Here is a 27,665-nt window from a genome sequence, read left to right on the forward strand (position 1 = left end):
ATAGGGAAGCAAATACATACTGAAACAGACCACAGACTGAAACTTCCCTCAATGCAGTAGAGAAGCCAGGGTCAAAGCTACACCACTAAGTTCAGTTTTGAATGCTTCAGTGAAGGCTTGTTTCTTTAACTATTTCATGATGTCTCTGTAAATGACGTTGACTGGAGCAATGAGCGATTGTGCCTCGTGAGGGTTGCAAATTGTAAGTTTTTGCCAGTACTCAATACAGTGTAAATTCGTCTCTTAGAACAGTATGGCTGCTTTTCAGGAAATAGTGCTGCCAATATGCTGTCTGATCTCTTCTAAGATTAAGGCTTCAAGGACCTGGCGGTGTCTTGCCTGGGTGAGCATACTCAGGTTCAAGCCCTTAGTCCCCACCTGCAGGGGGAAAGCTTCACAGGTGGTAAAATCAGGTCTGCAGGTATTTCTCTCTCTCTCTTTAATGTTATATATTATCTGTATTTACTGGATAGAGATAGTCAGAAATTGAGAGGGAAGGTGGTGATAGAAAGAGAGAGAGATACCTGCAGTCCTGCTTCACCATTTGTGAAGCTTCTCCCCTAAAGGGGAGATCAGGGACTCAAACCTGGGTCCTTGCGCATTGTAGCATGCGTGTTCAACCAGGTGTGCCACCACCTGCCCCTATTTCTCTTTCTATCTCACCCTTCCCTCTTAATGTCTGGCTGTTTCTATCAAATAAATAAAGATAATGACAAAAAAAAGGTTAAAGAAAGAGATGAAGGATTCAGGGCAGCAAAAATTAGTGTGCTTACAAATGATCATTAGGTGTTCCAGCACGTGAACATACACAAAATGTAAAACTGCTTCCTGAGACTAAGATATGAGAAGTTAGAGACCAGGCCTAGAAGAAGGGCCTTTTCCACAAAACATGGTGGCTATGTTGTCACTGCAAAAATCTGTAGTGTGCTGGCCTCGCTGTTTATTCAAAGTGGTCATAACTCTCAACCATTAGCAAATTTCTAAATAAGATGAAAATATTGGGGATCAGTAAGGATCTCTGTTATCTTTCCTATTCCCAGGGGCACCTGGGCTAAAAATCTGTGCCAATACTAAAGCTAGAGGAGTGGCAATTATGAATCACACGATGCAGACAACATCAGACCCACCCTCATCCCAGCATCAGTTCTACCTTTGTTCATCATGTGACCTTGCACTAGTAATGCAACCTTGTTAACCTTCATTTCCTCACTTGTCTTTATGAGTAATGTGTCTACTGGTCACCCTACAAACTCAAGAAAACAAAATAAAGTATAAGGACTAAAAAATAAGGGTTTTAAAAGGAACAAGTTTTTCTAACTGCACAGAGAATGCTTATTAGTCATAACTAAAAAAAATACACCAAATATTTTTTTTTAATTCATTAGGATTTTAAAAATCCTTTGTTCCCCCCAGATACCCAATAACAGGTGAATGGCTTAAAAAATGGTATTTATACATAATGGAATATTATGTAGGTATTAAAATTGATGAGGGCATATCCTTTATCATATCTTGGACAGACCTCAAGGATATCATATAGAGTGAGACAAGCCAGAAAGAAAGGTGAATACTGGATGATTTCTCTCACAGGTGGAAACTAAGAAACAAGAAAAGTAAAGGGAAACATAATGTTACACTTGGGCTGAGTGAGGTACATTGTCCCAAAGCAAAGGATTCTGGGAAGGGAGGGAAAGGTATAAAACAGAGCGTAGCTGGGGTCCTGAGGCATGATGATGGGAACGGGCTTGGACTGGGCAAGATAGTGTCTTGCAGATCTCTATCATGGGGTGATGAGAGATTATACCTATAGGGGGGCCAAACCTGTGGCACGTCGGGTTAAGTGTAAGTGAAATTATTAGGGCTAGAGAAGCATAATGGTTATGCATAATGGTTTCATGCCCAAGAGCCTGAGGTCCCAGGTTCAATCCCCAGAACCACTATAAGCCAAAGTTGACCATGTGTGGGTGTTTCTCTCTGTATATCTCTTCTTTTTAAAAATAAAATGTTAAACATTTTTTTAATTTTATTTATTTATTGGATAGAGACAGCCAGAAGTCAAGAGTGAAGAGGGAGAAAGAGAGGAAGAGAGACAGAGAGACACTTGCAGACTTGCTCCACCACTTGCCAAGCTTTCCCCCTGCAGGTGGGAACCCCAGACAAGAACCTGGGTCCTTGGCATTGTAGCAGTCAGGTATGCCACTACCTGGCCCTTAATAAAATGTTTTTACCATTTATTATTATTATTATTATTATTATTATTATTATTATTATTATCATTATTATTTATTCCCTTTTGTTGTCCTTATTGTTATAGTTATTATTGTTGTCATTGTTGTTGTATAGGACAGAGAGAAATGGAGAGAGGAGGGGAAGACAGAGAGGAGGAGAGAAAGATAGACACTTGCAGACCTGCTTCACCATCTGTGAAGCAACTCCCCTGCAGGTGGGGAGCTGGGGGCTCCAACCTGGATCCTTACACCGGTCCTTGTGCTTTGCGCCATATTCGCTTAACATGCTGCGCTACTGCCAGACTCCCAATAAAATATTTTTAAAAGACTACAGACTTGGGATATAAAATCTTGAATAAAATTCAAATTTGTCACTTTGAGTGAATTATTTAACTTGGCTTTTCTTTTTCATAATTATAAAGATATAAAGTTCCAAATTATTATTTTCAAAATAAAATGTCATTATTCTACAGTTTGGTAGCTATTTTAAAAAGCAATAATAGGGAGTCAGGCGGTAGCACAGTTAAGCACAGAAGATGTAATGATCCCAGTTTGAGCCTGGGGCTCCCCATCTGCAGAGGAGTCGCTTCACAATGGTTAAGCAGGTCTGTAGGTGTCTTTCTCTCCCCTTCTCTGTCTTCCCCTCCTCTTTCCATTTCTCTCTGGCTTAACAACGACAATATCAATAACAACAACAACAATAATAATACAACAATAAAAATAAGGGAAAAATAAAATTAAAAAGCAATAATAAACAATAAACATTTTTATATTTAGTGAAACAGTAACTTTTAGGTTTTTTAATCTATTCACAAAATCATGAGTTATCATTGTCCCTAGCCTCTGAATCTTCAAAGGTAAAAGTAGTAACCATTGTATCCTTTTTAGAAGAGCTGGTAACAGTACTTTTGTCTTTCCTGCTGACGTATTTGTGCAGTAAACTGTAGTATGGTTCCTCACTATTGAAAGTATATGGCAATGAGATTTGCTTCCAGGCATCAAGGTTTGGGATGGTGCTCTGGATACTGGATTCATCCAGAGTTTTCTGCTCAAAGAAACACTTCACATTCACTGTGGCCATTTCTGTTGCACATTGTTTTGCTTCAGTCTTAAGGATCTTCTTCTCTTGATTCTCATAGATTTTCAGAAATTTCAAGTACTGAAAGCTGGCTGGATATATGCATCGTACAATACATTTCACAATCAGAAGGCAAATGATAATAAGGGCTATCAATATCCAGCCCCAAACCTTAGGAGAAAAACAAAATTCACATTTTACTCACATCTTTATGAATTATTTAAAAATCCTCACAATTCAAACTACTCTCTAGTTTTATGGGATGAACTAGTAGCAGTTTCAGGTCTTAATCCCTTAAAAAAAAAAAGTGGCAGTGACTCCCTCCATCCATAAACCTGCTTGATTGACAAGTCAGTTATATTCTAAGTCATGTCAGAGGCCATTGAGCAGTCTGTATTTCATTGTCCCCTTGAACTCAAAAATGTGGAATTGCAGTAAATCCAGTGAAACAAGGATTTACTGAAATTTGTTTATACAAAATAAAACAAAAACCCAATGAGCTTTAGAAGCCCAGAAGCTGTGTGAGATTGGGGCTTCAGAACCGTGTAGACTCATTTAGGGCATCTTGTGGTGATGCACCTGGTTAAACTCACACATTACAGTGCACAGAGACCCGGGTTCAAGTCCCTGGTCCCCACCTGCAGGGGGAAAGCTTCATAAGTGGTGAAGTAGAGCTGCAGGTGTCTCTGTCTCTTTCCCTCTCAACCCCCTTCTCAATTTCTATCTATTAGTAATAAATAAAAATATATATTTTAAAATAATTTTAAAAGGACTAATTTTAGGAGGCCAAGCATTGGTGTACCGTGTTAAGCGTGCATAGTACTATGTACAAGGATACTCACAAGGACCTGGGTTGGAGCTCTTGGCTCCCCATCTGCAGGGGGAGCGTTTTACTAGCAGTGAGGCAGGACTACAAGTGCTTATCTCTCTATCTCTATCTATCTCTCCCCTCTCAATTTCTCTCTTTCCTATAAAAATAATAATAAATAAAAGGCTGCTAGGAGCTGTAATGCTGGCACCTAGTCCCAGTGATAACCCTGGAGGCAAAAAAAATTTTTTTTTATTTCGCTATTCTGCCTACTCCAGACTATACAACTAACTCTCCTTAACTCAATGTATTCTATCTAAAAGGAGGCTGTAAGAAAAGGAGGCATAAGAGCATAATATAGGAGGTCAAGGCTCTAGCAGATCTGGAGCACAAAATGTGATTATTTTATTTTATTTTAGTTTGCATTCAGAGTTCTTGGTGGGGCTCGGTGCCTGCACTACGAATCCACTGCTCCTGTGCCCCCCCCCCCTTTGGATAGAACAGAGAGAAATTGAGAGAGGAGGGGAAGATAGGGAGAGAGAAAAATAAACGGGCAAACCTGCAGGTTGGGAGCCAGAGGCTCCAACTGGGATCTTTGTGAGGACCCTTGCTCTCGAATTATGTGCGTTTAGCCCAGCACCCAGAAAATATGATACTTTTATACTTAAAGGAGTGCCTTTCCTGCTTTTCAGTAAATCTATTTCAGAAATCGCCTTCTCGCTCACTAGAAGCAAGTAGTCACTCTAGTTTGTCTTCTGGTGTTCTTTAGAGAAAAGACACCAAATCCTACCTCACCCCGCCCGCCCCACTGCAGCGCGTCTTCCGTGCACTTCCTGACCTGCGACTGGGCGCGGAGCTCCCGCAGAAGGTCCTGCAGGTCGGGCTCCACGTTCTGCAGGCAGGGCACTTTGGGCAGCATTTCCGTGCAGTTGCCTTTCTTGCCTGCACATACGCGTCGGGCTATGGAGGGGACCGCGCTGGCGCCGCACTCATAAAAGGTGCCCCCGAGCAATGCCACAGCGCACCAGGTGAAGGGCGCCACCAATGCAAACAGGGTGATCTCCCAAAACTCCCGGCAGCTCTGCCCTGTGGTGAGGTTGCTGGAGCGATGCTTGCAGCAGCCGGTCAGCAGGCGCCAGGTGCGTGATTTCAGCACGTAGCCCAGGATGAAGAGAGTCAGTGCGGGCACCAGCAGGAAGACCAGAACGTAGCTCAGATTCCAAGTGGCGCTGCAGGGGCACTGGAATACAGTGGTGGAGAAGATGCGCTCGCTGCCCGCGGTCAGCAGGGTCACCAGGCTGTAGCCCATGGCGGTACGGTACTTGAAGAGCAAGTTCAGCACCTCCCGAAATTTCTCCATGGGTTGAACAAAACAGGTTGCCATGAAATCAACCTCAGATGCTTCTGCCTCTTCCCTGAGCTGCTGCAAAGTTTAGGTTTGGTTTGCAGTGGGCTGAAGTTTGGGGTTTTCCTTTCTCTGAGAAGCTGCTTCTGAAAAAGGAAGATAAAAAAAAAAAAAAAAAAGAAACAAAAAAACCTTGGGCCTGTTGTATAAGTTTCGCTTTCTTTTTTTTGTTTGTTTGTTTGTTTTTTTAATATTTATTTATTCCATTTTGTTGCCCTGGGTTTTTTTTTAAATTTCTTTATTGGGGAATTAATGTTTTACATTCAAGAGTAAATACAATGGCTTGTACATGCATAACATTTCCCAGTTTTCCATATAACAATATGACCCCCACTAGGTCCTCTGTCATCCTTCTTGGATTCTGTATTATGCCCACCCAGCCACCCCAGAGTCTTTCACTTTGGTGCAATACTCCAATTCCAGTTCAGGTTCTACTTGTGTTTTCTCTTCTGATCTTGTTTTTCAGCTTCTGCCTGAGAGTGAGACCATCCCAGATTCATCCTTCTGTTTCTCACTTATTTCACTTAACATGAATTTTTTAAGGTCCATCCAAGATCAGCTGAAAACGGTGAAGTCACCATTTTTTATAGCTGAGTAGTGTTCCACTGTATGTATATATATATATATATATATATATATATATATATATATATGTATGTATGTATATATACCACTATTTGCTCAACCATTCATCTGTTGTTGGACACCTGGTTGCTTCCAGGTTTTGGCTATTACAAATTGTGCTGCTAAAAGCATATGTGTACACAGATCTTTTTGGATGGGTATGTTGGGTGCCTTAGGATATATTCCCAGGAGAGGAATTTCAGGATCATATGGTAGGTCCATTTCCAGTCTTGTGTGAGTTCTCTAGACTGTTCTCCACAGAGGCTGGACCAATTTACATTCCCACCAGCAGTGCAGGAGGGTTCTTTTGACCCCAGACCTCTCCAGCATTTGCTGCTGCTACCTTTTCTGATGTATGACATTCTCACAGGAGTGAAGTGATATCTCATTGTTGTCCTTATTTGCATTTCTCTGACAATCAGAAACTTGGAGCATTTTTCCATGTGTTTCTCAGCCTTTTGGTTCTCTTCTGTGGTGAATATTCTGTCCATGTCTTTCCCCCATTTTTGGATGGGGTTATTTGTTTTCTTGTTGTTGAGTTTGGCAAGTTCTATATATTCTGGTTATTAGCCTCTTATCTATGTATGGCATGTAAAGATCTTCTCCCATTCTGTGAGGGGTCTCTTGGTTTGGTTAGTCATTTCTTTAGCTGTTTAATTTTATGTAGTCCCATAGGTTTATGCTTGCCTTAGTCTTCTTTCTAATTGGATTCGTTTCATTGAAGATGTCTTTAAAATTTATGCGGAAAAGAGTTCTGCCAATATTTTCCTCTAAGTATCTGATACTTTGTGATCTAACATCCAAGTCCTTGATCCACTTGGAATTTACTTTTGTATTGGGGAAAATATACTGGTTCAGTTTCATTCTTCTGCATGTTTCAACCCATTGTTTCCAACACCATTTGTTGAAGAGACTCTGGTTTCCCTATTTAATAGTCGGGGCACCTTTGTCAAAGATTAGATTCCATAGATGTGGGGGCTTACTTCTGGACTCTCAATTCTATTCCACTGGTCAGTGTGTCTACTCATATTCCAGTACAAAGCAGTTTTGATGACAATGGCCCTATAATACAATTTGAGATCTGGGAGTGTCATGCCTCCAGCACTGTTCTTTCTTCTCAAGATTGTTTTGGCAATTCTAGGTCTTTTCTGGTTCCAGATAAACAGTTGTATCATTTGATCTATTCTCCTAAAAGTGTAGTTGGGATCTTCATGGGGATAGCATTAAATTTGTATATGGTTCTGGGTAGTATATTCATTTTGAGGATGTTAATTCTTCCAACCCATGAACAAGGAATATCTTTCCACTTTGTGTCTTTTTCAATTTCCTTGAGTAGTGACTCATATTTTCAGTATACAAGTCTTTCACATCTTTGGTTAGGTTTATTCCTAGATATTTTATTGTTTTTGTTGCTATAGTAAAAGGAATTGATTTCAACTTCTTCTAACTTAGTGTTTGCATAGAGGAATGCCACTGACTTTTGAATGTTAATTTTGTAGCCTGACACCTTACTGTATTGCCTGATAATATCCAAAAGATAATTGCTGGATTCCTTAGGTTTTTCTATGTATATTATCATGTCATCTGCAAATAGGGAGAGTTTCACTTCTCTTCCAATCTGTATGCCTTTAATTCCTTGCTCCCGCCTGATTGCTATGGCAAGAACTTCCAACACTATATTGAATAGTAATGGTGATAGTGGGCATCCCTGTCTAGTACCTGATCTGAGGGGAAATGCTTCCAGTTTTTCACCATTGAGTATGATGTTGGTTGTAGGTTTACTGTATATAGACTTCATTATCCTCAGGTATTTTCTGTCTATTCCCATTTTTGTAGTGTTTTGATCACAAAAGGGTGTTGTATTTTGTCAAAGGCTTTCTCTGCATCTATTGATATGACCATGTGGTTTTTGGTCTTGCTTTTATTGCTGTGGTGGATCACATTGATTGATTTACAAATATTAAACCAACCTTGCATGCCTGGGATAAACCCCACTTGATCATGATGATCATGATGAACAATCTTTTTAATATAATGCTGTATCCAGTTGGCTAGAATTTTGTTCAATATTTAAGCATCTATTTTATCAGAGATATTGGTCTATAGTTTTCTTTTTTGGATGTGTCCCTGTCTGCTTTTGGTATCAAAGTGAAGTTGGCTTCATTGAAGCTAGAAGGGAATATTCCAGTGTCTTCAATCTTCTGGAAGACTTTTAAAAGTAGAGGTATTAGTACTTCTTTGAAGGTTTTGTAGAATTCATTTGTAAAACCATCTGGTCAAGGACTTTTATTTTGGGGAAGATTTTTGATAATTATTTCAATTTCATTAGCTGTGATTGGCCTATTCATGTTATCTACTTCCTCTTTACTTAGTTTTGGAAGTTCGTAGGTATCTAGGAAATCATCCATTTCTTCCAGGTTCTCTAGCTTGGTGGCATATTGTTGTTCATAAAAGCCTCTCATGATATGTTGAATTTCTGCGGTGTTTGTTGTGATAACTCCTCTTTCATTTACTATCCAATTTATTTGGGTCTTCTCCCTTTTTTTTTTTTTTTTTGTGAGTCTGGCTAAGATTTGTCGAGATTTTGTTCACTCTTTTGAAGAACCAACATTTACTTTCATTGATCTTTTGTATGGTTTTCTTATTTTCAATATTATAGATTTCTGCCCTAACTTTAGTGATTTCTTTCCTTCTGTTTGCTTTAGGGTTCCTTTGTTCTTCTTCTTCTAGGTCTTTAAGATGTGCAATCAAGCTGTTTATTTGTGCTTTTTCTTGTTTCCTAATGTGTGCTTTTATGGCTATGAACTTCCCTCTCAAGACTGCTCTTGAATTTGCTGATGCTGTCTTTGTGGCCTAAAATATGGTCTATCCTTGAGAATGACCTATGTGGACTTGAGTAAAATGTGCATTTCAGTTTCTTGGGTTGAATGACTCTGAAAATGTACAATAGTTCTAGTTTATCTATCTCCTCATTTAGCTTCCTTATGTCTTTATTGATTTTCTGCCTGGATGATCTGTCAAGTTGAGAGAGTGGGGTGTTGAAGTCCCCTACTATGACTGTGTTGCTGTTAATATATTACTGTAGCTCTTTCAGTAGATGTTTGATGTATTTAGAGAGCTTCTCATTGGGTGCATAGATATTAATAATTGTTAAATCCTCTTGATTGACTGATCCTCTGAGCATTAAGTAGTCTTCATTCCTATCTTTTTAAATCTTATCTATTTAATCGTGTTAGATATGGGAATAGCTGTTCCTGCCCTTTTTTGTGGGCCATTGGCCTGTATGATAGTTTTCCATCCTTTCACTTTAAGTCTGTGTTTGTCCTGTTGATCTAGGTGGGTTTCTTGTAGACAGCATATTGTTGGGTTGTGTTTTCTGATCCATCTTCCTACTCTGTGTCTTTTAATAGGTGAATTCAGGTCATTGACATTTATTGCTATCAAAGATTGAAGATATTTTAACACCATTCTTGTAGAGTTTTAGAGTGTTCTGATATATGACCTATGTATGGTGGTCTGACTATTTATAGGAGACCTTTCAGAACGTCATTCAGGGTAGGCTTGGTGATAGTTGACTCCTTCAACTGTTGCTTGTCTGAGAAGGTTTGTATGCCTCCATATAGTCTGAATGACAGTCTAGCAGGATACAGTATTCTTGGTTGAAAGCCTTTCTCATTGAGTACTCGATAGATATCTTGCCATTCTCTTCTGGTCTGTAGTGTTTGTGTGAAGTCTGCTGCTAATCTTATGGGTTTTCCTCTGAAGGTGACTCTGTTTTTCTCTTGCTGCCTTCAGGATCTTTTATTTATCCTTATTCCTTTCCATTCTAAATAGGATGTGTCTTGGTGTCTTTAAGTCTGGGTTAATTCTGTTTGGGACCCTCTGGGCTTCTTGAACCTTTATGTCTTTGATGTTGTTTAGACTAGAGAAGTTTTCAGCTATTATGGCCTGAAGAATGCTTTCTTCCTCTCCTTCTCTTTCTTCCTCTGGTAAGCCAATAATGCATATATTGTCTCTTTTGAAGTCATCCCATAGGTCTCTGTTGTTGTTTACAGCATCTCTTAATCTCTTTTTGAGATCTCTTACTTCTTTTTTAGTTGTCTCTAATTTGTCCTCAGTCTTGCTAATTCTGTCTTCAGCTTCATTGATTCTATTATCTTTCCCCTCTACTGTTTTCTGGAGTTCATCTATTTTGTTACCTTGTTCTGATACTGTTTTAGCTTGTTCAGGTAGTTGTGTTCTTAGCTCAGGTATTTCAGCTTTCAGCTCTCTAATAACCTTGAGATAATTAGTGTTTTCTTCCATAGTCTCATTTGTTGTTCCTGTATTTCTGATGACAATCTTTTCAAATCTTTACTCACTCCTGTGATTATTTCCTTAGCTAGTGTTTGGATGTTGACCACATTGTTTTGTGCTTCACCCTTTGGGAGGCTTTTGGCTGGACTCTTGTCCTGGTTCATTTCTCCAATGTTTCTTCTTGTTGGTTTAACCATTTTATATATTATGTTATGAAGTCCCTCTCTCTCAGTACTTTTCAAATTACTGATCACTATTGCCTGGATTGACTTGTGTAGACAATTACTTGTGTAAGGTAATTAAAGAGTTCACAGTTGTGGAATTTAACAGTTGTTTCAGTAGTATTTTAATCCCTGATTTGGAGCACAGTGGCTTAAAAGCTTCTTGTGTGCTTTTTCTTCCCTGTAGGCTGTGGGAGCCTGAGGGCTTTTAAACTATAAGTAGGCTTCTTAGCTTAATCACTGACTCCTGACCAAGAGATAAAGCAGGGTGTGGCAGAGATAATCCAGTGGTTATGCAAAGAGACTTTCACAGCCCCACTGCTATGCCACTGAGGTATAGATCTTCTCCTGAGTTTCCTGGTTATATCTCTGTCCCTAGGTGTCAGTACAGGGTCTCCCTGCAGCTGCTCCAAATTCTGAGGGCAGTAGCAATGGAGACTCAGAATTGCACTTGGTGAGTCTCAGGGGAGTCCTCTCCTCCCTTTAGCTGTCCCCTTGTTGGTGGAACAGACTGGTGGTGGTGTCTCAGCTGATAAACTGCCAGACAGTTACCAGCCGCTTAATCTCTCACTAGGCTCCTCTCTATCCACCAGCCACATGTGTTTGTACTCACCTGTGATTTGGTGGGTTCCTCAAGTCATTCTAGTCCTGTCTGGTTTCAGTCCCAGGTGGTCTCCTTTGGTTTTCCTAGTATATCCGGGAGAGGAGAGGAGAAGAGAGGAGAGGATAGAAGCTTCAATTTCTTATTTCAGTCATTACCAGTTGTAGTTGAGAAACAAATCCAAACATCCACAATAACCATCCTTTCCTAGACGGAAACATAGTGCTGACTTTTTTTTCCCCCCTCCAGATCTGTAAAAAGTGCATTTTTATCTTGTTTGCACAAAGCTAACAACCGGACTGTGAGGATTTCCTGACCAGATGCCGTCACCCAGTGGAAAGAATGCTTTTTTACTTGTGTAAACTGGAATAAGTGCCAGATTTTCTTCTTTGGGAGCTACCCTGGCTCATCAAAGTCAATGTCTACTACAGTGAAGCAATTACAAAATCTGGGCATTCACAGGAAAAGCTACTTCAGGCCAAATCTCTGGTATCTATTTGGTAAGTTCAACTACAGAAGGCCAGTTTAAGTGCCTCCAGAACCTTCTGTGCCCTTCTGCCCACCTCTCCCACTGCAAGATAAAACCATTTATTTAGTTCACACTGTTTACTCCCCTTCCTGGTCTCCTGTAGGAGACTAGACTGGATATATTTGGTGGTCTTCTGCCGTTTTTCACTAGGTATGTCATCACACTGTCAATACCAGGAGGAGTGTTAGATATGCATCTGATATTACTGACTGGTTGGGGGGAAGGTATGTGATTGTTCTATTTAAAATCTATAAGAATCAAATTGCATCTAAATCTTTCACGTTGTTTCCTCCACCTTCAATTTTCTCAAAGCAGGTCACTCTGACACTAAATGAAACCACTTGTATGAGACTTATGCAGTGTAACTTGTGCACTTGAATGAAATGGGATTTCAAAATCTGGTGCGTTGAGCTCTCTCTCTACCATTCAGCATCCTTATTTGAAAAGAAGGGGGTGGGGTCAGGCAGTAGCGCAGCAGGTTAAGCACACATGGCACACAAAGCACAAGGACCCAGTTCTAGCGTTAAGGATCCAGGTTCGAGCCCCCAGATCCCCACCTGCAGGGGGATAGCTTCATAAGTGGTGAAGCAGGTATCTTTCTCTCCCCCACTCTGTATTCCCTTCCTCTCTCCATTTCTGTCAGTCCTATCCAACAACAACAACATCAATAAGAACAACAATAATAGCCACAACAATGATAAAACAAGGACAATGCAGCTATTAAGAACAATGAACCCACCTTCTCTGACCCATCTTGGACTGAGCTAGAAGGAATTATGTTAAGCGAGCTAAGTCAGAAAGATAAAGATGAGTATGGGATGATCCCACTCATCAACAGAAGTTGAGAAAGAAGAACAGAAAGGGAAACTAAAAGCAGGATTTGACTAAGTCTGGAGTAGGGCACCAAAATAAAAACCCTGGGGTGAGGATGAGGGTGGATATTCAGTTTCCCAGGGTGGCAGGAGAGGTGGGGTGGGGTGGAGTGGGGGTGGGTGGGTGGGATGGGACACAGTCTTTTGGTGGTGGGAATGGTGTTTATGTTCACGCCTATTAATTTGTGGTCATATAAACCACTAATTAATATGCAAGGGGAAAAATTGAGTGTACGTCTCAAACTTTTTAAAGCACAGACTGAAGTCTCTTTAATACATAGGCTGAGTCTTTGATATGTTGACTCTCTCAAAAGCCTAGACCAGGGAGAACAGAAGCAACCGGTGGCACAGCTACATACAAATAATGTAAAAGAACATAAATTATGGTGATGTTGGGTATTATACAACAAATCCTAACAAAGGGATTTTTCAAAGTTAACGCAATTACCAAATAATATGATTATAACAATAACTATCTATTGTCTTCTTGAACCCTAAGACAGCAGGAACCTCACATTTCCACTATAGAGCCTATATTTTCCCCACTCCTGGAACCTTAGGGTGGGGTGCACTTTCCTGCATGCTTCTCTCAACTCATACCAAATAATATTGCATCTGCTGATCCCAACCAAATCAACGCAACAAGTACCACCTCAGCATGCATGCTTCACTTCAGACTGTGTCCAGAGACTTCAGGTGTGGAATGACAACCCTTCAGCTCCATTACTTGTGTGAGACCTTTTCTTTCATAGTATTCTCTCATTCCATTCCAGGTGGTTCACTTCCTAACAAAGTCCCAAAACATAGATATAGACCAGGTCCTGTGAGATAGAGCATATGTTCACATGTATCCATAAACTAGGGCAAAATATATACATGAAAGCAAAAGTACACAATAGTCTTCAGTGAGTACCCCCAACACTTCATCTGCACTATTCCAGCCTTTAGATCCCTGATTGCTCAACAGCTTGTTTGGCTTTGTATGTTAACTCTCTTTTCAGCCACCAGTCTCCAGATGCTAGCATGATGCCAACCAGACTTCCCTGGACAGACAACCCCACCAATGTGTCCTAGAGCTCCACTTCCCTAGAACCCCAACCTACTAGGGAAAGAGAGAGGCGGACTGGGAGTTTGGATCGACCAGTCAACGCCCTTCCACCTTCTGTATCCCACAACGACCTTGGGTCCATACTCCCAGAGGGATAAAGAATGGGAAAGTTATCAGGGGAGGGGATGGGATACGGAGATCTGGTGGTGGGAATTGTGTGAAGTTGTACCCCTCTTATCCTACAGTTTTGTTAATGTTTCCTTTTTTAAATAAATAAAAAAAATTTTTAAAAAGGATGACAAAAAGGGGAAACGTAGTCTCCAGGAACAGTGGATTCGTGGTGCAGGCACTGAGCCCCAGTAATAACCCTGGAAGCAAAAAAAAAAAAAAAGAAAGAAAGAACAGTCACTTATCTTGACTGTTGAGACAAGCAAATAAAATCACACATATAAAGCAGTTTTATGGGGGCAGGCAATGGTGCACAGCTTAAGGGCACATAGTATGAAGAGCAAGGATCCCGATTCAAGCCCCCCAGATCCTCACCTGCAGGGGAGTCACCTCAAAGCAGTGTCTGCTGGTGTCTGTCTTTCTCTCCCTTTCTCTATATACTCTTCCCTCTCAATTTCTCTCTGTCCCATTGGAAAAAAAAAAAAAAGACCACTAGAAGTAGTGGATTCATAGTGCCGGTGAGCCCCAGCGCCTAGAGGCAAAAAAAATTTTACATAAATGGTATACAGGGTGTGCCTATTTAGTGAATATTCAGTGTGAGAGATTACCTATTGCAATGTTTCCAATAGACTAAATAACTGTACTACATTATCACTCAGAATCGAAATGAAAGTTCAGTTTTAGTGGTCCGGGAGGTGGTGCAGTGATAAAGCTTTGGACTCTTAAACATGACATCCTGAGTTCAATCCCAGGCAGCACATGTGCCAGAGTGATGTCTGGTTCTTTCTCTCTCCTTCTATCTTTCTCAAAAATAAATAAAATCTTTAAAATAACAACAACTCAGTTTTAGACCAAGAATTGCATTTTTTTTTTTTTTTGCCTCCAGGTTATTGCTGGGGCTCGGTGCCTACATTAAAAATCCACTGCTCCTGAAGGCTATTTTTCCCTTTTGATGCTCTTGTTGTTTATCGTTGTCATTGTTATTATTGTTTTGTTATTGTTGTCATTGTTGTTGGATAGGACAGAGAGAAATTGAGAGAGATGGGGAAGACAGAGAGGGGAGAGAAAGACAGACACCTGCAGACTTGCTTCACCAATTGTGAAGCACCACCCCCCTGCAGGTAGGGAGCAGGGGGCTCTAACCAGGACCCTTAAGCCATCCTTGTGTTTTGCACCATGTGCGCTCAACCCAATGCCTTACCACCCAGCACCCCAAGAATACACTCTTGTGACTCACCAATCCTCTACTGCCTTAAGAGAATTGTTATATCTTTAGTTCTCTGTCTCACTGCAAGGAGGATGTCTGGATGCTGGTTCTGGGTTGGCAGGTCTCAGTGAACTGGTAGTTATTTGTATCCATCTGCTAGGCTTTCCTTATTTTTCTGAGTGAAATAAGTAGCCTGTAAACTTAGGGAAATATTGGAGAAGGAGCAAGAAGTATATTATTTCAGGTCAGGAGACAAGTCACTGATTAGGGTGCACACCTCACCATGCGGGAAACCTCGGTTTGAGCCCCAGCACCAGATGGGAGTACCAATCCACTAAGCAGAAGCTCTACATTAAGTGGATTGGTACTGTGTTAACTTTGCCTTTGTACCCCTGGCTCTCTCTTTCCTTTCATATTTGTCTCTGAAGTAAAATAAATGAAAAAAAAAATTCAGCTTAGGATCAGTGGAGCTGCTCTTGCTTAAGGTTTCTGTACTACAAAAGGGAAGGAAGTGAGGGATGTAGGGAGGAAAAGAGGGAGGGAGCGAAGAAGAGGTGGGAAAGAGGAAAGATGGGAGGGAAGGGGAAAGAGGGAGGGGATGAGGAAAACCAGGCCCCAGTTTCCCACCTGCAGGGGTGTATCTTCATGAGTAGTGAAGGAAGGATGCAGGTGTCTATCTTTCTCTCCCCCTCTCTATCTTCCCCTCTTCTTTCGATTTCTCTCTGTCCAATACAACAACAGTAACACCCAAAAAGTCACAACAAGGGCAACAAAGTGGGAAAAAAAATGGCCTCCAGGAGTAGTGAATTCATAGTGCAGACACTGAGCCCAGAGATAACCCTGGAGGCAAAAAAAAAAGATTAATCAGTCTTGTAAGTATCCACCATGTGTAAGAAAGAATCTTTAAGTGACAAAAATAACAAGTAAATTTAGAAAGTCTCACATGCTTATTCTTAGAAAACACATTTCTTGGGCAGGGATAAATAGCATAATGCTTATGCAAAGAGACTCTCATGCCTGAGGTTCTGAAGTCCCAGATTCAATCTCCTGCACCACTATAAACCAGAGCTGAGTAGCAAAAAAAAAAAAAAAAAAAAGAAAGAAAGAAAGAAAGAGGAAAGAAATAAAACACATTTCTTTTTTTTTTACAGTAACAAAAAATAAAATACAGTAGTTTGTACATGTATCGCATTTCTGAGTTTTCCACGTAACAATTCAACCCGCTCTTGGTCCTCTGACATCTTATTCTAAGACCTGAACCCTCCCCCTCTCCCCAGCATCCTTTACTTTAGTGCAATACACCAAGAAAATACATTTCTTTATATTGAAATGGGGATATATTAATATTATCTAGGTCAAGTAATGTATTTAAAAGCATGGAACCCCCTGGGATATTTGAATGCTTATGAGAAATATTTCTCATATAAATCTAACAGAAAAGGAAACAAGTCAGTCTCTTTCCTTGGCACACAGGTAAAATAAAAATATATATATATAAACAGTAATGTGTTGGTAAGTTATTTTTAAGTGGGTTAAAAAAAGGAACAGGAAGTTAGAGAAAGAGAAGTGACTAGTTCATATCAGAAAACATTCACAGTTTATCACAGGAAGTCCACAGAGCTTAAGTCATAAAATTACAAGAAAAGTGAAGGAGAAAAAAAGAAAACAAAAATTGTATGGTATTATTATTATTACCTCCAGGGACTTTGCAGGGGCTTGGTGCCTGCACTATGAATCCACTGCTCTTGCAGCCAGTTTTTTTCCTTTTTCTTTTTTTTTCTTTTGGATAGGACAGAGAGAAATTGAAAGGGGAGATAGGGAGACAGAGAGAAAGAGAGAGAGAGACTGAGAGAGAGGGAGAGAAGGGTAGACATCTGCACACCTTCACCGCTTGTGAGGCGACCCCTACCCCGGCAGGTGGGGAACTAGGGGCTCCAACCAGAATCAGTCCTTGCACTTTGTACTATCTGCGCTTAAGCCGGTGCGCTACCTCCCGGCTTTATTGTCTTCATATGGAAAGAGAAGGGGGATAGCACAGGTAATAGCACTTTGAAAGCTTATGAACTGAAATGATTTCTCATCTGTACATACAGACAGTCTTGGCGACCGCTACATATTGTTCTACATGGAATCCTGACCCTCCCCAGGCACCAATGATGTCTTTGCTCCAGCTCTCAGGGTTACGTACTCTGCCACTTCAGGAAGCAATATCTACTCTTTAGGAGTTCTGGCCCACAGCGAACATAATTATCACAGTCTCTGTCTCTACATCTTTCCCCTAAGGAACACTTAACCTATTAGTGAGATTTGTATAAACTGTTAACTCCTGTGTCCAGTACATTTCCTCCTCCTCCTTGTTTATTACAGATGGTGCTATCTGTATAGTCTGAATGTCCAGATCAATTTATATTTTGAGAGAGGGGAAGAGAAACCAAAACAGTGGTCTGCCATTCGTGATGTTTTATTTGTCTTCATTTCTCTTGTTTTTAGCTGGTGGTCCAGGTTAAGCTTAGAGCGTCATGCATATCAGACATGCCCTCCAGCGCTAAGCCACCTCTCCAGCCCCATATACTGAAATCTTAACTCCCAGAGGTAATGATACTAAGAGACAGGGCCTTTGGAAGGCACTTAAGGTAGAGTTTTCATGAGTAACATTAGCACTTTACAAAAGACGTTTCTTCTTCTATTTCCCAGCCTCCAAAACTTCTAGCAATGCATTTATGTTGTTCATAAGCTACCCAGTCAGTGACATTTTGCTGGAGTAGAGCAAAAATATTAAAATAGCTACCAGTAGTCATACTCAACCCAGAGTCTTTTACCTTGGTGCAATATACTAACTCCCATCCAAGTTTTGCTTAGAGTTTTTTTTTAATATTTATTTATTTATTCCCTTTTGTTGCCCTTGTTTTGTTGTTGTAGTTATTACTATTGTTGTTGTTGTTGACGTCATTCGTTGTTGCATAGGACAGAGAGAAATGGAGAGAGGAGAAGAAGACGGGGGGGGGGGGGAGAAAGACACCTGCAGATTTGCTTCACCGCTTGTGAAGCGACTCCCCTGCAGGTGAGGAGCCGGGGGCTCTCCCAACAACAGATGAGTAGCTGAGAAAGCTGTGGTATATATACACAATGGAATACTATGCAGCTATCAAGAACAATGAACCCACCTTCTCTGACCCATCTTGGACAGAGCTAGAAGGAATTATGTTAAGTGAGCTAAGTCAGAAAGATAAAGATGAGTATGGAATGATCCCACTCATCAACAAAAGTTGAGAAAGATCTGAAAGGGAAACTAAAAGCAGGATCTGACTAAATTGAAAGTAGGGCACCAAAGTAAAAACCCTGTGGTGAGGGGTAGACATGCGGCTTCCTGGGCTTCCTGGGGGGGTGGGGGTGGGTGGGTTGGATGGGACACAGTCTTTTGGTGGTGGGATTGGTGTTTATATACACTCCTAGTAAAGTGTAGTCATATAAATCACTAGTTAATTAATATGAGGGGGGGAAATTAATTGTATGTCTCGAAGTTTTTAAAACACAGACTGAGTCTCCTTAATATACAGGCTGTATATTTGATATGCGGACTCTCTCAAAAGCCTAGACCAAATAGATCAGAGGCAACCAGTGGCACAGCTATATACAAGATACTGGGTACTATACAGCAAACCCTAACAAAAGGACTTTTCAAAGTTAACCCAATTACCAAATAATGTGATGATAACATTAACTATCCATTGTCTTTTTGAACCCTAAGACAGCAGGAACCTCACATCTTCACTAAACAGCCTATATTTCCCCCAGTCCTGGAACCGTAGGATAGGGCCCACTTTCCCACATGCCTCTCCCAATCTATATCAAATAATATTGCATCAGCTGATCCCAACCAAATCAACGCATCAATTGCCACTTCAACATGCTTCAGCTCAGACTGTGTCCAGAGACTTCACGTGTGGAATGACAACCCTTCAGCTTCATTACTCGGGTGAGACCTTTCCTTTCATAGCATTCTCTAATTCCATCCCAGGTGGATCACTTTCTAACAAAGTCCCAAAACCTAGATATAGACCAGGTTCTGTGAGAGAGAGCATATGTTCACATGTATCCATAAACAAGTGCAAAATACATACCTGAAAGCAGAAGTACACTAGAGTTTGCAGTGAGTATCCCCCCCCCCCAATACTTCCTCTCCACTATTCCAACCTTTGGGTCCATGATTGCTCAACAATTTGTTTGGCTTCGTATGTTAACTCTCTTTTCAGCCACCAGGTTCCAGATGCCATCAGGATGCCGGCCAGGCTTCCCTGGACAAATGATGCCACCAATGTGTCCTGGAGCTCCGCTTCCCCAGAGACCCACCTTAACAGGGAAAGAGAGAGGCAGACTGGGAGTATGGATGGACCAGTCAACGCCCATGTTCAGCGGGGAAGCAATTACAGAAGCCAGACCTTCTACCTTCTGCAACCCACAATGACCCTGGGTCCGTGCTCCCAGAGGGATAGAGAATGGGAAAGCTATCGGGGGAGGGGGTGGGATATGGAGATTGGGCGGTGGGAATTGTGTGGAGTTGTACCCCTCCTACCCTATGGTTTTGTTAATTTATCCTTTCTTAAATAAAAAATAAATTTTAAAAAAAAAGGAGCCGGGGCTGGAACTGGGATCCTTACGCAGATCCTTGCACTTCGCACCACGTGTGCCTAATCTGCTGCACTACCACCTGACTCCCTCTGCTTAAGAGTTTTCTCTTAAAATTTTTGCACACAAATTTTCTTCTTCCCAGGGTGTCCTTTCCTTTTAGTTTTTTTTTTAATGAAAATTAAATTTAATAGGGGCCATTAGGTTTTCTAATCTGGTAAGTCCCTGATTTTCTGAAATATTCCTGTTTCTTTCATTACTACTTATACGTTCATCCATTCTTTGAGCTTATAAAGCCTTGCTGATATATACATATTGGCTATATATATATATATATATATATATCCAATAGCAATTAACATGAACTGGAAACAATATTTTTCCTCTGGAAAATTTAAAAATATTTATTAGTGATTTAATAATGATTAACAATATTATAAGATGACAGGGGTGTAACTCCATACAGTTCTCACCACCAGAGGCCTGTGTCCCACCCCCTCCATTGGAAGTTTCCCTATTCTTTACCCCTCTGGGAGTATGGACCAAAATTCTTTTGTGGGTGAGGAGGTGGAAGGCTTCTGTAATTGCTTCTCGGTTGGCCATGGACATTGGCAGGCCATGGATCTGCATTTGCATCTATGTAATTCGACAATATTTCTTTCAAGTTAATGCATAAGTAGGTTTTATCAACAGCTGTATAAAAACAATGCCTTCTCTTTAGCATTCATAGTCAATTTCTTCTTTCAAAGCTCTATCAGTAATTAATGAGGAAGAGGGAGAGTGCTAAAGAAAGAGCCAATGCATCACGGTGGCAAAAGTGTTGCAGGGGATTGAACTCAGGACCTCATGCTTGAAGGTTCAACATTATCCTCTGCACCACCTCCTGAGTCATCATAACTAATTTCTTTTTTTTATTACTTTTTAAGATTTTTTAAAATATTTATTTATTTATTTATTTATTTATTCCCTTTTGTTCCCCTTCTTGTTTTATTGTTGTCATCCTTGTTGGATAGGACAGAGAGAAATGGAGAGAGGAGGGGAAGACAGAGAGGGAGAGAGAAAGATAGACACCTGCAGACCTGCTTCACTGCTTGTGAAGCGACTTCCCTATAGGTGGGGAGCCAAGGGCTCCAGCTGGGATCCTTCTGATGGGTTGACTATAAATATGTAAATATTTCCCTCCCCCCATCTTTAAATTTTTTTAAAAAAATTTATTTATAAAATGGAAACATTGACAAGACCATAGGATAAGAGGGGCACAATTCCACACAATTCCCGCCACCAGAACTCCATATCCCATCCCCTCCCCGATAGCTTTCCTATTCTTTATCCCTCTGGGAGTATGGACCCAGTGCCATTATGGGATGCAGAAGGTGGAAGGTCTGGCTTCTGTAATTGCCTCCCCACTGAACATGGGTGTTGACAGGTCTAGCCATACTCCCAGCCTGTCTCTCTTTCCCTAGTGGGGTGGGATTCTGGGGAGATGGGGCTCCAAGACACATGGTGGGGTTGTCTTTCCTGGGAAGTCCAGTTGACCTCATGCTAGCATCTGGAACCTGGTGGCTGAAAAAGAGTTAAGATAGAAAACAGAGCATGTTGTAGACTAATCCTCCCCCCCCCTTTTTATCCACTTGTATAGCCCAGCCTTCGACTTCCTTTCCCCCCCACCCCCACGGTTATTGCTGGGGCATGGTGCCTGCACCATGAATCCACTGCTCCTGGAGGTCATTTTTCTCCCCTTTTGTTGCCCTTGTTGTTGTAGCCATTATTGTTGTTGTCATTCGTTGTTGGATAGGACAGAGAGAAAAGGAGAGAGGAAGGGAAGACAGAGAGGGGGAGAGAAAGATAGACACCTGCAGACCTGCTTCACCGCCTGTGAAGTGACTCCCCTGCAGGTGGGGAGCTGGGAGCTCAAACCGTGATTCTTAGGCCAGTCCTTGTGCTTTTTGCTAAGTGCACTTAACCCGCTTAACCCGCTGCGCTACCCCCTTCAACTGTAAGAGCATTTCTGATACGGACCCACAGAAACTGGCACGACTCCCGTATATAAACGGAATAAAAGGAATTTATTCTTAAGTTTGAAAGACTGAAAATAAGGCCAGTACTCATACTTAACACAGAGACGACACCAAAAGACAAAGACAAGACAAACCCAGCTGGGTGATCTCAGGCCAGTACCATGTCTGGTCCGGTAGCTCTGAGATAACCAGGCTTGAAATTTACCCTCCTTTAAAAGGGAAAAGTGTGTGTGTGTGTGTGTGGGGGGGGGGTGTCTGCATGATTGGAGGAGTGTGCATGTCCTTGCTAATTTATCTTTGGGGTAAAAGTCTCAAGGAGAACATTCTATTCTTCTAGGGAGAAAGCAAGCAGTGTTTACAGAAGCCAAATGCACAAGTTAACATATAGCTGAGAGAGCAGGGGTTACAGGATACGCGGTTTCAAGGTAAACATTCCTATCTGCCATTTGCGAAGCTGAAAAAATGAGTGCCTTAGTGTAATTTCGTCTTACCTAGTTTCTAAGACATCTTCAGTAAACTAGTCTAAATTTGGGGAATTCCATTTTCTCACACAACTTCCTTTCTAAGCCACACCTAAAACTTCTGCCGAAGGTTTCAGCAGAACAGGAACGCAAACAACTTCCTTTGATTCTCTATGCAGATTAATTTGCTTCTTTGCAAAAAGCTGTACTGTTTGTAGCTCTTACCTCCATCACTACCTTTCCCAACCGCATGTCAGACTAAGTTACTTATGTGAAGAAGTTTTCTTTTTTACTTTAGCTGTGGCTATCGACCACATAAGGTTATTTTTTATGGTTTTTTTTTATTATAACTGAAAAAAGTTTCACTTCTTTTCTTGAAATCAATGAACCATGTCTGAGTACGTTCTGTTGACAGCCTGTCTCAGAACTTTATTGATTTATCCTATGTATGTGTGTATATATTTATCATCCCTAGGACTTCACTGCTTCACTCTGACATTTTCTTTTTTTAAAAAAAGTTTTTATTTATTTATTTATTTATTCCCTTTTGTTGCCTTTGTTTTTTTATTGCTATAGTTGTTGTTGTTGTTGTTGATATGGTCTTTTTTGGATAGGACAGAGAGAAATGGAGAGAGGAGGGGAAGACAGAGAGGGGGAGAGAAAGACACCTGCAGACCTGCTTCACCGCCTGTGAAGTGGCTCCCTTGCAGATGGGGAGCCAGGGGCTCAAACTGGGATCCTTAGGCAAGTCCTTGCACTTCACCCTCTGAGCCACCGCCTGGTGCCCTGACTTTTTTTTTTTAATCCTTATTTATTGGATAGAGACAGCCAGAAATCAAAAGAGTAGGGGGAGATAAAGAGGGAGAGAGACATACACACCTGCAGCATTGCTTCACCACTCACAAAGCTTTCCTCTTGCAGGTGGGGACCAGGGGCTGGAACCTGGGTCCTTGTACATTGTAACATGTGCTCTCAACCTGATCCCTGGCCCTAGACTTTTTAGTGCAGTGCTGAAGATTGAACTCTACCATTGAGCTACTGTCTCAAGCCCAGATACATGTAACATTCTTAGAACGTGAATGATATATATCATTAGGTGACCACATGGTATTGTTAATCATTGTTATTTTCCTTTCCTATAGCTTTGACAATCAACTGTAAATAAACACTTTAAAATCCTTTTAAAAATATTTTATTTATTTCCCTTTTTGTTGCCCTTGTTGTTTTTATCATTGTTGAGGTTATTATTGTTCCTATTGATGTCCTTGTTGCTGGATAGGACAGAGAGAAATGGAGAGAGGAGGGGGAGACAGAGAGGATAAGAGACAGACACCTACCTCACTGCTTGTGAAGCGACGCCCTCCCCCACCGTGGGGAGCCGGGGGCTGGAACCCAGATTCTTACACCTGTCCTTGTGCTTCGCGCCATGTGCACTTAACCTATCGCGCTACCACCTGAACCCAAACACTTTAAGATCTTTGTCTGTAGTTTCTTTTTTTTCCCCTAAATTCAAGACAGGCATTCCTCATCACCTGGTAGATATCTCCACTTGTTCATCTAGCACTCATCTTAAAATTCAATTAGAGTTCATTTTCTTTTTTTCTTTTTCTTCTTTATCGGGAATTAATGTTTTATATTCAACAGTAAATACAATAGCTTGTACATGAATAACATTTCCCAGTTTTCCATATAACAATATAAGCCCCATTAGGTCCACTATCATACTTCTTGGATTCTGTATTCTTCCCAGCCACCCCCCCACCCCAGAGTCTTTTATTTGGAGCAATACACCAATTTCAGTTCAGGTTCTACTTATGTTTTCTTTTCTGATCTTGTTTTTCAACTTCTCCCTGAGTGTGAGAGCATCCCATTTTCATCCTTCTGTTTCTGACTTATTTCACTTAACATGAATTTTTCAAGGTCCATCCAAGATCGGCTGAACTGGTAAAGTCACCATTTTAATAGCTGAGTAGTATTCCATTGTGTATATATACCACAACTTGTTCAGCCACTGATCTGTTGTTGGACACCTGGGTTGCTACCAGGTTTTGGCTATTATAAATTGTGCTGCCAAGAACATATGTATACACAGATCTTCTTGGATGGGTGTGTTGGGTGCCTTAGGATATATTCCCAGGAAAGGAATTACAGGATCATAGGGTATATCCATTTCTAAACTTGTGAGAGTTCTCCAGACTGTTCTCCACAGAGGTTGGACCAATTGACATTCCTACCAGCAGTGTAGGAGAGTTCCTTTGACCCCACACCCTCTCCAGCATTTGCTGCTGCTACCTTTTCTGATGTATGACATTCTCACAGGAGTGAAGTGGTATCTCATTGTTGTCTTTATTTGCATTTCTCTGACAATCAAAGACTGAGAGCATTTTTTTATGTCTTTCTCGGCCTTTTGGATCTCTTCTGTGGTGAATATTCTGTCCAAGTCCTCCCTCTGTTTTTGGATGGGGTTATTTGTTGTCTTGTAGTTGAGATTTGCAAGCTCTTTATATATTCTGGTTATTAGCCTCTTATCTGATGTATGGCATGTAAATATCTTCTCCCATTCTGTGAGGGGTCTCTTGGTTTGGTTAGTCATTTCTTTAGCTGTGCAGAAGCTTTTTAATTTTATGTAGTCCCATAGGTTTATGCTTGTCTTATTCTTCTTTGTAATTGGATTCATTTCATTGAAGATGTTTTTAAAATTTATGCGGAAAAGAGTTCTGCCAATATTTTCCTCTAAGTATCTGATAGTTTCTGGTCTAACATCCAAGGCCTTGATCCATTTGGAATTTACTTTTGTATTTGGTGAAATTTTGTGGTTCAGTTTCATTCTTCTGCATGTTTCAACCCATTGTTTCCAACACCATTTGTTGAAGAGACTCTGCTTTCCCCATTTAATAGTCTGGACACCTTTGTCAAAGATTAGATGTCCCTGGGTGTGGGGGCTTACTTCTGGGCTTTCAATTCTATTCCACTGGCCAGTGTGTCTATTCATGTTCCAGTAATAGCAGTTTTGATAACAATGGCCCTATAATACAGTTTGAGATCTGGGAGTGTGATGCCTCCGGTTCTGTTCTTTCTTCTCAAGGTTGTTTTGGCAATTCTAGGTATTTCCTGGTTCCAGATAAACATTTGTAGCATTTGTTCTATTCTCCTAAAAAATGTGGTTGGGATCTTGATGGGAATAGCATTAAATCTGTAGATGGCTCTGGGTAGTATATTTATTTTGATGATGCTAATTCTACCAACACATGAACATGGAATATCTCTCCACTTCTTTTTTTAATTTTTTAAAATATTTATTTTATTTATTTATTCCCTTTTGTTGCCCTTGTTGTTTTATTGTTGTAGTTATTATTGTTGTTGTCATTGTTGGATAAGACAGAGAGAAATGGAGAGAGGAGGGGAAGACAGACAGGAGGAGAGAAAGATAGACACCTGCAGACCTGCTTCACCGCCTGTGAAGCAACTCCCTTGCAGGTGGGGAGCTGGGGTTTGAACCGGGATCCTTATGCCGGTCCTTGTGCTTTGCGCCACCTGCGCTTAACCCGCTGCGCTACAGCCCGACTCCCATCTCTCCACTTCTTTGTGTCTTTTTCAGTTTCCTTGAGTAGTGACTCATAATTTTCAGTATACAAGTCTTTCACTTCTTTGGTTAGGTTTACTCCTAGATATTTTATTGTTTTGTTACTATAGTAAAAAGGAATTGATATCTGGATTTCAACTTCTTCTAACTTAGTGTTTGCATAGAGGAATGCCACTGACTTTTGAATGTTAATTTTATAGCTTGACACCTTACTGTATTGCCTGATGATATCTAAGATATAATTGCTGGATTTCTTAGGTTTTTCTATGTATACTATCATGTCATCTGCAAATAGGGAGAGTTTGACTTCTTTTCTTCCAATCTGTATGCCTTTAATTCCTTGCTCCCGCCTGATTGCTATGGCAAGAACTTTCAACACTATGTTGAATAGTAATGGTGATAGTGGGCATCCCTGTCTAGTACCTGATCTGAGGGGAAATGCTTCCAGTTTTTCACCATTGCGTATGATGTTGGCTATAGGTTTGCTCTATATAGACTCCACTATCTTCAGGAATTTTCCATCTATTCCCATTTTTGTAGTGTGTTTTATTTTAATATTTATTTATATAGAGAGATAGCCAGAAATGGACAGGGAAGTGGGTGACAGAGGGGGAGAGAGACAGAGAGACACATGCAGACCTGCTTCACCACTCATGAAGCTTTCCCCCTGCAGGTGAGGAACGGGGGCTCAAACCTGGGTCCTTGTGCACTGTAGCATGTGTGCTCAGCCAGGTGTGCCACCACCTGACCCCTTTTGTAGTGTTTTTATCATAATAGGATGCTGTATTTTGTCCAAGGTTTTATCTGCATCTATTGATATGACCATGTGGTTTTTGGTCCTGCTTTTATTGCTTTGGTGGATCACATTGATTGATTTATGTATATTAAACCAACCTTGCATTCCTGAGATAAACCCCCTTGGTCATGATGAATAATCTTTTTATATGCTGCTGTATTTGCTTGGCTAGAATTTTTTTCAATATTTAAGCATCTATGTTCATCAGAGATATTGGTCTGTAGTTTTCTTTTTTGGTTGTGTCCCTGTCTACTTTTGGTATCAAAGTGATGTTGGCTTCTTAGAAGCTGGAAGGGAGTATTCCAGTGTCTTCAATCTTCTGGAAGACTTTTAAAAGTAGAGGTATTAGTTCTTCTTTGAAGGTTTTGTAGAATTCATTTGTAAAACTATCTGGTCCAAGACTTTTATTTTTTTGAAAGTTTTTTATAATTATTTCAATTACATTAGCTGTGATTGGCCTATTCATGTTATTTACTTCCTCTTTACTTAGTTTTGGAAGTTCGTAGGTATCTAGGAAATCATCCATTTCTTCCAGGTTCTCTAGCTTGGTGGCATATAGTTGTTCATAGGAGCCTTGCATGATATGTTGAGTTTCTGTGGTGTCTGTTGTGATATCTCCTCTTTCATTTACTATCTGATTTATTTGGGTCTTCTCCCTTTTTTGTTTTGTGAGTCTGGCTAAAGGTTTGTCGATTTTGTTCACTCTTTTGAGGAACCAACATTTACTTTCATTGATCTTTTGTATGGTTTTCTTATTTTCAATGTTATTGATTTCTGCCCTAACTTTAGTGATTTCTGTCCTTCTGTTTGCTTTAGGGTCCCTTTGTTCTTCTTCTTCTAGGTCTTTAAGATGTGCAACCAGGCTCTCTATTTGTGCTTTTTCTTGTTTCCTAATGTGTGCCTGTATGGCTATGAACTTCCCTCTCAGGACTGCCTTAGCTCTGTCCCAAATATTTTGATAGCTTGTGTCTTCATTTTCATTGAACTCTGGAAACATTTTTATTTCTTCCTTTATTTCTTCTTTGACCCAGCAGTTGTTAAGGAGTGTACTGTTGAGCTTCCACATTTTGGGACTATTACAAATCTTTTGTTGATT

The 27,665-nt window shown here is 40.7% G+C and overlaps 1 protein-coding gene across 1 annotated transcript; it reads right to left on the reverse strand.

Annotated features, from left to right (window-relative positions):
- Positions 1-2,183: 2,183 nt before the first annotated feature.
- Positions 2,184-5,783, reverse strand: CALHM6 (calcium homeostasis modulator family member 6). The gene is made up of 2 exons (XM_007521052.2): positions 4,953-5,783; positions 2,184-3,477 (listed from the first exon to the last, which is right to left on the reverse strand). The coding sequence occupies exons 1-2, from the start codon at positions 5,496-5,498 to the stop codon at positions 3,046-3,048; spliced, it is 978 nt and encodes a 325-aa protein (XP_007521114.2). The 5' UTR covers positions 5,499-5,783; the 3' UTR covers positions 2,184-3,045.
- Between the last annotated feature and the right edge of the window lie 21,882 nt (positions 5,784-27,665).

Source organism: Erinaceus europaeus, chromosome 4 (assembly GCF_950295315.1).
Source record: "Erinaceus europaeus chromosome 4, mEriEur2.1, whole genome shotgun sequence".
Lineage (NCBI taxonomy): Eukaryota > Metazoa > Chordata > Mammalia > Eulipotyphla > Erinaceidae > Erinaceus > Erinaceus europaeus.

Bases quoted from the DNA above. Each gene is read 5' to 3' on its own strand.
- CALHM6 (XM_007521052.2), bottom strand. From the start codon at position 5,498: ATGGCAACCTGTTTTGTTCAACCCATGGAGAAATTTCGGGAGGTGCTG. The intron at 3,478-4,952 runs GTCAGGAAGTGC...TTTTCTCCTAAG, and splicing joins AGCTCCGCGCCCAGTCGCAG to GTTTGGGGCTGGATATTGAT.